Below are 14,083 nucleotides of genomic sequence, written 5' to 3' on the forward strand. Positions count from 1 at the left end.
CTTCCTCTCTAACTTCCCGAGTAACTCAGTAAAAGATGGAGGAGGGCGCATCTTGTGAGTCATTCGAATACGTAGAGCAATCATGACATGTGACAGCGTGCCCTTCACAACTTGCTCCAACCTCGAGCAATTTCTCTCAGACTGTGGAATGCCTCCCTTTGTGGCACAAACCGTGCAGCAGTTTCTTCAGCCTGAAAAGGAAGGCAGACAGCTTTTCTCCTTCTTCCTGGAGTGTGTGCCTAAACTTCATCCAAAGATTGGCTGTCGTTTAAGCAATGCCAAAAGCATCTTCCAGAGCTTGCAGGTAATTAGCTGACATAGCTTATGGGTTTTCTGCCTTTAGGAACCTCACTGAATCAGTCAGCGAACCCTTTAAACTATCTACCAGCCTCTGTTTTATCATACTATCTGAGCACTGCCACTCATCTATTAATTGATATGTCAGCTCCATATGTTCTTCTTCCTGAATAGGTGTGGGCTTGATTCCAAAGAACACTTCCAGCCTACAATAACTTTGGCATTTATCAACTAATAACTGTATAGCCTAAACCAGCTCAGAATTTCCATCAACTGCTGAAGGACCCATTAGACCTTTCACATCAGACAATTCTTTCCCCTCACTTTGCAGAAACAAGAACAACTTGCCTTTAAAGTCTTCACCCTCAGCTAAATGTTCCCTTTCTCAAAAAATATGGAACGAGTATGACCCCACCTTTCCAGGGTCTCCCAACCTATCAGGCAACACAACTTCAGTTACGTCACCACTAGTCTGGACTAACACACCATCCTTGCCAGCTGATTGGTCAAAATATTGTTCAATCACTGTAACTTTTCCCAAAGTTTTTACAGAACTCAGCAGTCTCAATAGCAGCTTATCAGGAATTCGGACATCCACACCACTCAGAACAGCAGCATTATTTGTGGATAACCACTTTGAACAGTACCCACTCATTAATCACTTTCCCTGACGTAAGTTTAAACACAGGCTTAAACACAGAAACCGCTTAATCAATCCTAAAACAGCATTCAAACAGCATCCAAAATCCCAGACAAGCCTCCACAAACTGTAACCCTTTGAATGGGCTCGTATGCAAACTTGGCTTAATAGCTAACTTAACTAATTGTCACATGACTCAGCAGTGAGCAGCCCACCTTTCATAAATAATATTCATCTAGGATAGGTATGATTTGGGGTTTAACCAAACAGGAATGTCATGATATTCCGATTGAAGAAACCTGGATTTGAGCGAAGTCTGTTTCAATACTGCCCATACACAATTATCACAGCAAGAAATAGCAGATCGTATACCAAATAAAATCATAAAGAAAGTATATTTACCAGTTTCAGCTTTATCTAGCAGTTAATAGGAAAAAGAAAAGAACAGGACCCATTACAGTTAAATCACTCCACTGTGCACTTAACTATTGGAGCTCATACTGAAGTATATGGGGGATGTATCTTTTAACACCCACTAGCTGTGTGAAAGGACCCGCCACATATTCTCTGTCTGTCTCTCTCTCACATTTCCTTTCCTCTTTGGATCAATTCGTCTGCACAAAGCAATTCCTGCAAAAGAAACCCAGCATCATTTTTCGGCATCTTCCCTCCTGATCTGCTCTGCAGCTCCCGCTAAAAGACACCAAACCAGACTACCGTCCTTCAGAAAACTCTTACCCACAGCTCTGCAAAACATTGTTGTATTACTATTGGATAATTAAATGAAATAATGCAATTTTTTAAAATCAAGCTGGTTATTTTTACACTTATGGCACTATTGTAGAATCTTTGCAAAATAATAGTAACAAAACTCAAACACTTCAGTTGAAGAAAATGAACACTACCACTGTGTTTGGAAAATGATTGTGTTTCATGTTACATTGGAAACAGCTTTGCACACTCACATACCATTCATCTTCTGACTTTGAAGCAGCTTGCTAGTCAAAACAAGTGAGGCAACATATTTCCTTTGCATTTCTGAGGAGAGCTTTGTACACGCTGTACTGGGTGTGGGCTTCTTTGGACACTGTCACACAACATGCTGACAACAATACTGAATAGGGAGGCCTCCAGATAAGTACCCCTACATCAGAGTATGAATCAGAATCAGGTTTATTAACACGGGCATGTGTCATGAAATTTGTTAACTTAGCAGCAGCAGTTCTATGTAATACATAATATAGAACAAGGAAAGAAAACAACAAATAAATCAATTACAGCATACATATGAAGAATAGGTTAAAATCATTCAAAAACAGAAATAATATAACAGTGTTCATGAGATCAATGTCCGTTTAGGAATTGGATGGCAGAGGGAAGAAGCTGTTCCTGAATTGCTGAGTGTGTGCCTTCAGGCTTCTGTACCTTCTACCTGATCATAACAGTGAGAAAAAGGCATGCCCTGGATGCTGGAGGTCCTTAATAATGGACGCTGCCTTTCTGAGACACCACTCCCTGAAGATGTCCTGGGTACTTTGTAGGCTACTACCCAAGATGGAGCAGACTGAATTTACAACCTTCTGCAGCTTCTTTCAGTCCTGTGCAGTAGCCCAACCCCCCATACCAGACAGTGATGCAGCCTGTCAGAATGCATTCCACGGTACATCTATAGAGGTTTTTGAGTGTTTTTGTTGACATATCAAATCTCTTCAAACTCCTAATGAGGTATAGACACTGTCAATAGACAATAGACAATAGACAATAGGTGCAGAAGTAGACCATTTGGCCCCTCCAGTCTGCACTGCCATTCTGAGATCATGGCTGATCATTCACTATCAATACCCAGTCCCTGCCTTGTCCCCATATCCCTTGATTCCCCTATCCATCAGATATCTATCCAGCTCCTTCTTGAAAGCATCCAGAGAATTGGCCTCCACCGTCTTCCGAGGCAGTGCATTCCACACCTCCACAACTCTCTGGGAGAAGAAGCTCTTCCTCAACTCTGTTTTAAATAACTGACCTCTTATTCTCAATCCATGCCCTCTGGTACTGGACTCTCCCAACATCTGGAACATATTTCCTGCCTCAATCCTATCAAATCCTTTAATTATCTTAAACGTTTCAATCAGATCCCCTCTCAATCTCCTCAATTCCAGCGTGTACAAGCCCAATCTCTCCAATCTCTCTGCGTAAGACAGCCCTGCCATCCCAGCCATCCCAGGAATCAACCTAGTGAATCTACGCTGCACTTCCTCAATTGCCAGAATGTCCTTCCTTAAACCTGGAGACCAAAACTGTACACAATATTCCAGGTGTGGTCTCACCAGGGCCCTGTACAAATGCAAAAGAACATCCTTGCTCTTGTATTCAATTCCCCTTGTAACAAAGGCCAACATTCCATTTGCCCTCTTCACTGCCTGTTGCACTTGCTCATTCACCTTCATTGACTGGTGAACTAGGACTCCTAGGTCTCTTTGCATTTCTCCCTTACCTAACTCGACACCGTTCAGGCAATACTCTGCCCTCTTGTTCCTGCTTCCAAAATGGATAACTTCACATTTATTCACATTGAATGACATCTGCCAAGTATCTGCCCACTCACTCAGCCTATCCAAGTCTCCCTGTATTCTCCTAACGTCCTCTTCGCATGTCACACTGCCACCCAGTTTAGTATCGTCAGCAAACTTGCTGATACAGTTTTCAATGCCCTCATCTAAATCATTGACATAAATCGTAAAGAGCTGTGGTCCCAATACAGAGCCCTGTGGTACCCCACTAGTCACCTCCAGCCAGTCTGAGAAACACCCATTCACTGCTACCCTTTGCTTTCTATCTGCCAACCAGTTTTCTATCCATGTTGAAACCCTGCCCCCAATGCCATGAGCTCTGATTTTACTCACCAATCTCCTATGTGGCACCTTATCGAATGCCTTCTGAAAATCTAGGTACACAACATCTACTGGCTTACCCTCGTCTAACATCCTTGTTACACCCTCAAAAAACTCCAACAGATTAGTCAAGCATGATTTGCCCTTGGTAAATCCATGCTGGCTCGGCCTAATCCTATTTCTGCCATCTAGATGTGCCACTATTTCGTCCTTAATAATGGACTCAAGCATCTTCCCCACGACTGACGTTAGGCTAACAGGGCAATAGTTCTCCGTTTTCTCCTTCCCTCCCTTCTTGAAAAGTGGGACAACATTAGCCACTCTCCAATCTTCAGGAACTGATCCTGAATCTAAGGAACATTGGAAAATGATTACCAATGCATCCGCAATTTCCTGAGCCACCTCTTTTAGAACCCTCGGATGCAGACCATCTGGACCCGGGGATTTATTAGCCTTCAGTCCTACCAGTCTACTCATCACAGTTTCTTTCCTAATGTCAATCTGTCTCAATTCCTTTGATATCTTATGACCTTGGCCCATCCATACATCTGGGAGATTGCTTGTGTCCTCCCTGGTGAAGACAGATCTAAAGAATGCATTAAATTCTGTTGCCATTTCCCTGTTTCCCATAACAATTTCTCCCAATTCATTCTTCAAGGGGCCAACATTGTTCTTAACTATCTTCTTTCTCTTCACATAACTAAAAAAGCTTTTGCTATCCCCTTTTATATTCCTGGCTAGACTGAGCTCATACCTGATTTTTTCTCTCCGTATTGTTTTTTTTAGTTAAGATCTGCTGTTCCTTAAAACTTTCCCAATCATCTGTATTCCCACTCATCTTAGCCCTGTCATACTTCTTTTTCTTTAATGCTATACAATCTCTGACTTCCTTTGTCAACCACTGTGGCCCCTTCCCCCTCTTTGAATCCTTCCTTCTCATTGGAATGAACTGCATTTGCATCTTTTGTATTATGCCCAAGAATATCTGCCACTGCTGATCCACTGTCTTTCCTGCCAGGGCATCCACCCATTTAACTTTGGCCAGCTCATCCCTCATGGCTCCATAGTCTCCTTTATTTAATTGCAACACTGACACCTCTGATCTGCCCCTATCCCTCTCAAATTGTAGATAAAAACTTATCATGTTATGATCACTACTTCCTAATGGCTCCTTTACTTCAAGATCACTTATCAATTCCTGTTCATTACACATCACCAAGTCCAAAATAGCCTCGTTCCTGGTTGGCTCAAGCACAAGCTGTTCCAAAAATACATCCCTTAGACACTCCACAAACTCCCTATCCTGGGGTCCAGCACCTACCTGATTCTCCCAGTCCACCTGCATGTTGAAATCTCCCATAACGACTGCATTACCTTTAGCACATGCCAATGTTAACTCCCTAATCAACTTGTACCCAATATCCACGCTACTGTTTGTCCTGCCTTCTTTATAGCTGCATTGATATGTTGGGACTAGGTTAAGTCCTTAAAGACCTCAACACCCAGGAACTTGAAATTGTTCACCCTCTCCACTTCTGATCCCTCTATGAGGATTGGTATGTGTTCCTTCGTCTTACCTTTCCTGAAGTCCACAATCAGCTCTTCCGTCTTACTGACATTGAGTGCAAAATTGTTGCTGTGGCACTACTCCACTAGTTGGCATATCTCATTACCTTATACCCTCTCCATCTGAGATTCTCCCAACAATGGTTGTATCATCATCAAATTTATAGATAGTATTTGAGCTATGCCTAGCCAGAGTCATGGGTATAGGGTGAGTTTTGCGGTGGGCTAAGCACACAGCCCTTAAGTACACCAGTATTAATCAGAAGCGAGGAGGAGATAATATCACAAATCCACACAGATCATGGTCTTCTGGTTAGAAAATTAAGGATCCAATTTCAGAGAGAGGTACAGAGACCCAGGTTCTGTAACTTCTCAGTCAGGATTGTGAGAATGATATTGTTAAATGCTGAGCTATAGTCAATGAACAGCATCCTGACATAAGTATTTGTATTATCCAGGTGGTCTAAGGCTGTGTGAAGAGCCATTGAGATTACGTCTGCTGTAGACCTATTGTGGCGATAGGCAAATTGCAGTTGGTCCAGGTCTTAACCTGCTATTCCCCCCCACCCCACCCCCATTCCAACAGGCTGTCTATCCTGATCCTCCTCCTTTTGAAAGGCAAAGGATGATTTGGGTACAAACTCAAAGAAGAGAAAATCTACAGTTGCTGGATATCCAAGCAACACACACAAGATGCTGGAGGAGCTCAGCAGGCCACGCAGCATCTATGGAAAAGAGCAGAGTTGATGTTTCAGGCCAAAACCCTTCAGAAGGACTGGAGAAAAAAAAGATAAGGGGTAATGTTAAAAGGTGGGGGGAGGGGAGGTGAATAGGTGAAACTGGGACGGGGAGAGGTAAAGTAAAGAGCTTGGATGTTGATTGGTGAAAGAGACAGAAAGCCATGGAAAAAAGAAAAGAGTGGAGGAGCACCAGAGGGAGGCAACGGGCAAAGAGGTAATGTGAGAGAGGGAAAAGGGGATGGGGAATAGTGAAGGGGGGGGTTGGGCGTGAGCCATGAACAAAAATTTGAGAAATCAATGTTCATACTATCAGGTTGTAGGCTACCCAGATGGAATATCTTTCTGGCATTTTAAAAAAAAATATATATATTCATTCAAAACACTGGCAGCTATAATTTTGTAAGTTGCCATGTTTTTTTTATAAAATAAGTGATCGATCTATTGAGGTCTGAACATCGATTTCTTGAACAGACTCACAGGTGGCAGGATACTGTTGGAAATGGTGGAAGTTGCAGAAAATTATGATCCCACCTCCAAACACATCTTTCCCTCCCTCCTACTTTCTGCAGGGATCACTCCCTAAGCAACTCCCTTGTCCATTCCTCCCTGCTCACTTATCTCCCTCTTGGCAGTTATCCTTGCAAGTGGAACAAGTGCTACACCTGCCCCTACACCACCTCCCTCACCACCATTGAGGGCATCAAACAGTCTTTCCAGATGAGGTGACACCACCTGTGAGTCTGTTGCGGTCATATACTGCGTCCAGTGCTCCTGCTGTGGCCTCCTGTATATCGGTGAAACCCAACGTAGATTGGGAGACTGCTTTGCAGAGCACCTACACTCTGTCTTCCAGAAAAAGCGGCATCTCACAGTGGTAACCCATTTTAATTCCACTTCCCTTTCCCATTCAGATTATTTCTATCCATGGCTTCCTCCACTGTTGTGATGAGGCCATACTAAGGTTGGAAGAACTACACCTTATATTCCGTCTGGGTAGCCTCCAACCTGATAGAATGATTATTGATTTCTCGAACTTCTAGTAATGCCCCTCCTTCACCATTCCCAATCCCTTTTCCCTGACTCCTTGTCTGCCCTATGGTGCTTCCCCCCCCCCCCCCCCCCACTGTTCTTTCTTCCATGGTCTTCTGTACTCTTTTATCAGACTCCCTCTTCTCCAGCCCTGTATCTCTTTCACCAGTCAACTTTCCAGCTCTGTATTTCATCCCTTCAGGTTGCACCTATCTACCTTGAGTTTCTCCCTCTCTCCTCCACCCACCATTCAAATCTACCCCTCAGCTTTCTTTACCCAGTCCTGCTGAAGGGTCTCAGACCAAAATGTCAACTGTACTCTTTTCCATAGATGCTGCTTGACCTGCTGAGTTCTCTAGCAGTGTGTGTTGCTTGGATAACTGCAGACAAAGTTCCGAAACAGCGTTGAATACAATTTCATTGATGAAATGGGTATGAAGGAAGGTTACATTTGAGATTTGAGAGAAGCAGGAGCAGAATGAAACTGTGTAACACGGATGCATCAAAATATCACATGTCATTGAAATTACCCAAGTGGCAAAAAAAATTATAAATGCAAGAGAGCAGGTGGGCCTGTTAGGAATGGTCCAGAAACACCAAGAAAAATGACGAAAGGATGGGGTGAACAAATCTGCCTTCAATTTGTTTGCAGACAACTGGTTCGTCTGCAACTTGTTGGTATGACATTTTATCAGAATCAGGTTTAATATCACCTGCATATGTTATGAAATTTGCTGTTATGCAGCAGTTGCTGAAGGGTCTCAGCCCAAAACGTCGACTGTACTCTTTTCCATTGAGCATAAACTGTTGCTTCCCCCAATTCTCTCCTGAACAAATGGTAATGAACTCTCAGAATCCTTTTTCCTCCTCTTTTCTTTTGCTGATCACATAGATTAGAGACAATTAATCAGAGTCCATTATTAAGGATGAGGTTTTCGAGTATTTGGAGGTTCAACATGGATTCCTGAATGGGAAATCTTGCTGGGAAAATCTGTTGGAATTCTTTGAGGAAATTATGGGCAAGGGAGATGAGGGAGAGTCAGTTGTATACCTGGATTTTCAAAAGACCTAGACAGAGTGCTGCACATGAGACTGCTAAACAAGGATATATAGTATTACAGGAAAGATACTAGCATGGACAGATAATTGGCTGACTGGCAGGAAGCAAAGAGTGTGAATAAAGGGGATCTTTTCTGATTGGCTGTCGGTAACTAGGCTGTCAACTCCACAGATGTTGAATTTAGGACCGGTTCTTTACATGCTTTGTCAATGATATGGATGATGGAATTGATAGCTTTGTGTCCAAGCTTGCAGACGATACAACAGTAAGTGGAGGGGAATCTAATCAGTATTGAGGAAGCAGGGCATCTGCATAAGAACTTAGAAGAATTAGGATAAAGGACAAAGAAGTGACCGATGGAATATAGTGTAGGGAAGTACATAAATGCTCATGCAATTTGGTAGACTATTTTCTAAATGAAGAGAAAACTCTGAAATCAGTGGTACAAATGGACATGGGAGACCGCCTGCAGGATTCTCTAAAGGTTAACTTGCAGGTTGAGTCAGTACCTCGGATGGTAAATGCAGTATAAGCATCTATTTTGATTAAACAATAAAAGAAAGAATGTAATGGTGAGGATTTATAAAACATTGGTCAGATTGCATTTGGAATATTGTGAGCAGTTTAGGGTTCCTGGTCTATGAAAAAGTGCGCTGGCATTTAGAGGTCTAGAGGAGGTTCATGAGAATGAAAGGGTTAATGTATGAGGAACGTTTGAAGGCTCTGGACCTGTACTCACTGCAGTTTAGAAGAATGACAAGGATCTCATTAAAATCTATCAAATATTAAAAGGCCTAGACAGAATGGACATTGAGAGGATGTTTCCAATAGTGGGGAAGTCTAGGACCAGAGGGCTCAATGTCGTAATACAAGAACATCCCTTCAGAACGGAGCTAAGGAGGAATTTCTTTATTCATTGGGTGGTGACTCTGTGGAGTTCGTTGCCACATACAGTTGTGGAACTCAAGTCGTTGGGTGTATTTAAAGCAGAGGTTGATAGATTCCCGATTAGTAAAGGTATCAAGAGTTACAGGGAGAAGGCAGGAGAGTGGGGTTGAGGGGGATAGTAAATCAGCAATGATCGAATGGCCTAATTCTGCTCCTATGTCTTATGATCTTACAAGTCCAGTCTGTTCTTATCTCCCAAGGAGAGGAGAAAAAGGTAACACATTTTTGTTGCAAATAAATTTTGAATTGATAAGCTATCAAGCAAAACATTTATTGTCCCACCAAATATGCTCCTTTCAATAAATACTCAGGGTAGCATTATCATAAGTACATGTTAATATTGCATACTTAAATAGAAAAGTTTCCCAAGGTGATATAATTTGAAAAGGATACTGAGCCAGGAAAATATTACAAAGAGGAACAATTAAGTAGATGAAAATGGATTTTATAGAGTAAAATAAGTTAGTATAAGAAACAAGTTCAGAGCATCATGCCCAAGCAATGGAAAGCGTGACCACAAACTCTGGCACAAAGAATGGAGCTTTAGTCAAGAAGCCAAATTCAAAAGGGATTGCATATCCAATCACATTGCAATTTTAACTCTGAAGATATAAATATCAGGACTGTTGTTACGGAAAGCAATTATCACTTTGATTGTGTTTCTTTACCCCTGAAGTCCCCCCTTCCATACTTTTAACAATGTCATCAGTGAACAATTCAAAACTTAAAAACTGTGCATTTGGTAACATCAAACTACAGACTAAATTATATAAGAAGAATAATGAAACAGAAGGGCATTCTATGCCAGCTTAAAGAATAAAAATATGCATGAAGAACAAAGAGAAACGTTCGGAGATTCTTTTCTGCATTTTCTAGATTGTGCATTATTTTTACTCTTACAGGGAGCAAGATTCTGTCAAGGATGCAAAGGCAATAGATCAAGTCCAGAGTATTCAAAATATATGTTTAATAAAACTGCTGGAAATCTGAATTAAAAACAGAAAAAGCTGGGAAAACTCTGCAGGTCAGATAGAATTGGAGAAAGGTCAAACAGAATTAACATTTCAATTTGAGGGTCCTTCATAAGACCTGGCAAGAAAAGAAAAGAAATTAGTTTAAGGAATGCAGAGAGGACAGTGGGGAATGGATAGGGCAAAAGAAATACCTTTCATATTTTCTCATGACATAGTTTGAGCCATTCATACCACTGTATCTATGCTAGCTCTTAAAGAAATCCCATTGACTCCATTTCCCATCTTCGTTTCCTGTAATTTAAAATTAGTTTATTTTCTCTATTTGCTAGCTTTTATGAAGGGTCTTCAGCATGTAAAATTAACTCTGCTTCTCTTTCCACAGAAACAGTGACCTGCTGACTTGTTTTTCTTAGCCAAGTGATTTGATGCCAAAAATAGTGAGAGATCCAGGCATACTTTATCCATTTTATTGATGACATAAATCAGTTTGCCAGGGAGGAGCATAGAGACAGTCTTCAGAGGGATAGAGATCGGCTGAGTAAATGAACAAATATGGCAGAGACATTGCCCTGTAGAATAGAATATTGTAAAATGTGAGATCATTGATGTTCGCAGAAAAAAATAAAAATGATTTATTTTTGAATTGGTAATAAACTGAAAAGCATTGGTTTTCAGAGGGAGTGGGTGTTCTTGTACATGAATTACTGTAAGTTAACATTTAATTACAGCACACAATTAGGATGGCAGATAAGATGCTGGCCTTTTTTGCTAAAGGATTTGACTATTATAGTAATGGTGGCCTACTGCAATTACACAGAACCTTAGTGAACCACACATGGAATTTGGCATATACTTGGTATCTCTATGCAAAAATAAACTTGTGATAGAGGATCACCAATGAAGGTTTATCGGACTGGGATGCTTTAAGCAGAAATTAAGCTGGTTGTCCCTGTATGTTTTAGAGTTTAAAAGATGTGAGATGACCTTATTAAAATATACAAAACTCTTTACTGATGGCTGCATCAGAACCTGGTATGGACAAACCAATGCCATTGAACAGAAAATCCTACAAAAAGTAGTGGATATGGCCTAGTTTATCACAAGTTAAGCCCTCCCCACCACTGAGCATATCTACACGGAATAGCAACATTCATCAAAAGCCCCCACCACCGAGGTCATGGTTTCTTCTTGCTGCTGCCATCAGAAAGAAGGTACAGGAGCCTCAGAACTCATATCACCATGTTCAGGAACAGTTATTACCCCCCAACTATCAGGCTCTTGAACCAGAGAGGATAACTTCACTCACCCCAGCGCTGAACTGTTCCTACAACCTATGGACTCACTATCAAGGACTCTTCATCTCATGTCCTCAATATTTATTGTTCACTTATTTGTTATTTCTTTTGTTTTATTTTACATTTGCAGTTGTCCTTTGCACACTGGTTGTCTGTCCTCACGGGTGCGGTCTTCCATTGATTCTATTATGATTTACTGAGTATCTCAACAGAAAATGAATCTTAGGGTTGTATATGGTGACATATGTTTATTTAAATAATAAATTTGTTTGAGGTTATACTTGTATGTATCCCCTGGATTAGAGTCTCAAAATAACAGACAAGCTATTCAGGACAGAGACAAGCAAAAAGTTCTTCACCCAGGGATCAGGAGTTCTCAACCCATGAGGGCAGCAAAGGTTCTGCTGCTAAGTAAGTTCAAGATGCAGATTAACAGAAGGTTTTGTGTTGGAAAGTAAGCGAGTCAAGCAATAATACATTTCAGGCAGGATAGTGGCATAGAGATGAAGATTAGCCAAAATCTTATTGAATGGTGGAATTAGTTCAGGGGCTAACTAGTCTAATTCTGCTTCTGTTTTTTATATTGCACCTCTACTAAATTGGAACTGGTGTCAGCTATCTCAGCATTGGACCAATCCAAACATGTATAATCCCTATTGTTCACTTCCAAATCACAGAATCTGAATGAAAGCAATTTAAAGATTATTCAAATAATTGTGTAAAAGATATGACACACATACTTGTCTGAAAGCTCTATTAGTCTTTCAAATTCTCCAGCATGCTCTGCTACTGCCACAAGAGCAAGGAGTCCAACCTGCAAAACCAAAAGATGCCGCATTGACAAGTTGCACCAATGACAGCCTTTGTTATGCAGTCTAATAGGCCAATTCCAATTAAAGACCACACATTCAGCAGAAATGGTAACATATAAACTCACATGATAACCAACCTTGATACACTTCCTCCAGATCACCTGGAGTGACAGCCGGAGTGCTACTTATTGTACCAGAGGCTGTCTGTGAAATGGGCAAATGTTGTACTTGGGTAGACAGTGGTCGAAGTCCCATCAAGCTATTCATACGCTAAGAATTATTGACAAAGCAGCAACACATTTCTTTAGAATATTTTTATGCCAAATAAAAATCATATTTTCTCATGACACAGAACAAGGCTACTTCACCCATAAGACAATTCCAGCTGCTAGAGCAATTCCTCAGTCTATTTATTTCCCTACAAGCCATTCTCTCTCCTTCCACCCCCTAATTCTCCAACCTCCAATTTACCCCAGGGATAACTCAGAGTAGCTAATTAATCCATCATAAACCTGGATTATTTTCAAAGTTACATGCTTATTTCCCAAACACGATACCAGAAAGTGGAAAAAAAATCCAACAACTATCAGGTAACTTCAATAAGTGCAATTCAGGGTTACTTGTTCCTCAAAGCATGTGTGTAAATGATGTCTTTGCCACTTACACGCATAGTTATATTGTATTTTATTTAAGCAAAGGATTAATTAATTGAAATACATCAGCACTTACCTTTTTAGATTGCTCTACTACTGCATCAATATCCTAAAATAAAAGGAACAATATCAGTAATGGTGTCATTGCTGATAATAAAATAACTGGGCCCAGAACAAACACACTTTTATGACTCAAGCATTCTTTTTTCTTTACTTCTACACAAGGAGAACGACATGGGGCCCTGCAGTCCACACTGTTCTGAAGCCAGGACAGAAAACTGCTATTTTTATACAGTATTAGCTTATCAGTTATAGATAATGACCATTTGGTAAATTTGTTTGAGTGCCTTATTTGGAAATTCAATCGCTATTCTCCAATAGAGGTGTCAAAAGTCAATTGATACTTCAAGCTGATATTTTAAATTAAGTGAAGCAACTGTCCTTTAGTTTTTGGGTGTGTTTCACATTGTCCCATTATTTCCATCTTGTCTGCCTCTAGCACCTCCTATTGTGTAAAGGGATGCTATGTTTTAGGAAAGCCGTTCGGAAAAGTCTCACGAGAGGCCTCACTCGTCTGGTTTAAGTATACGCTGCCTAGTCTCTCTCATCTGTAGTAAGTATTGGTAACTCTGGCACTTCAAAGGTCCACTTAACTACTACTGCCCCAGGCTATTTTTACATGGACGGTTGTCTTTAACCCTTGCCTTACCGCAACTTCCACAATGGCACCCACAACACAAATATAAAATTTTAATTATTAATGATAGCGGTATTCATTTGTTAACTAGCAAATAAATTTTATTTCTGTTGAATACTATTATTGATGTGAAATGCCTTTCTAGACAAATTAACATTGCTTTAGAATTAACAACTCATTTCTTGAATATAGCCTTAAGTCTCCCATTTAATGTTTCAAAAGCTTTAGAGTTGTAAAGCACGAGACTCAGTTCTGCAAGATCCCTAGGCTGCTTTCTATCACGCAAGAAGTCCAAGGCATATGCATAAAATAATTGGTTATATCTGGTTAAACACACACAAAGCTATTTCGACCATGTTCCATATTTCCACAGGATGTAGATAATGAAGAAATTTTATTGAGTCTGATCTGTAATAGAGGGGTAGAGATACAATTATGGAAGCGTTAGATCCGACTGTTTAATTTTAATTATCATTTTCTTTGC

General features: G+C 40.7%; 1 protein-coding gene across 2 annotated transcripts in view; it reads right to left on the reverse strand.

Annotated features, from left to right (window-relative positions):
* The window catches only part of LOC132402844 (putative deoxyribonuclease TATDN3), an 83,250-nt gene that overhangs the window by 60,141 nt on the left and 9,026 nt on the right, over positions 1–14,083 (reverse strand). For both annotated transcript variants that reach the window (XM_059985862.1, XM_059985863.1), the window contains exons 2-3: positions 12,979–13,011; positions 12,178–12,251 (exon numbers count right to left, since the gene is read on the reverse strand). In XM_059985862.1, coding sequence (XP_059841845.1) covers positions 12,178–12,251; positions 12,979–13,011 — 107 coding nt within the window. The remainder of the gene's footprint in view (positions 1–12,177; positions 12,252–12,978; positions 13,012–14,083) is intronic.

Source organism: Hypanus sabinus, chromosome 12, assembly GCF_030144855.1.
Source record: "Hypanus sabinus isolate sHypSab1 chromosome 12, sHypSab1.hap1, whole genome shotgun sequence".
NCBI lineage: Eukaryota > Metazoa > Chordata > Chondrichthyes > Myliobatiformes > Dasyatidae > Hypanus > Hypanus sabinus.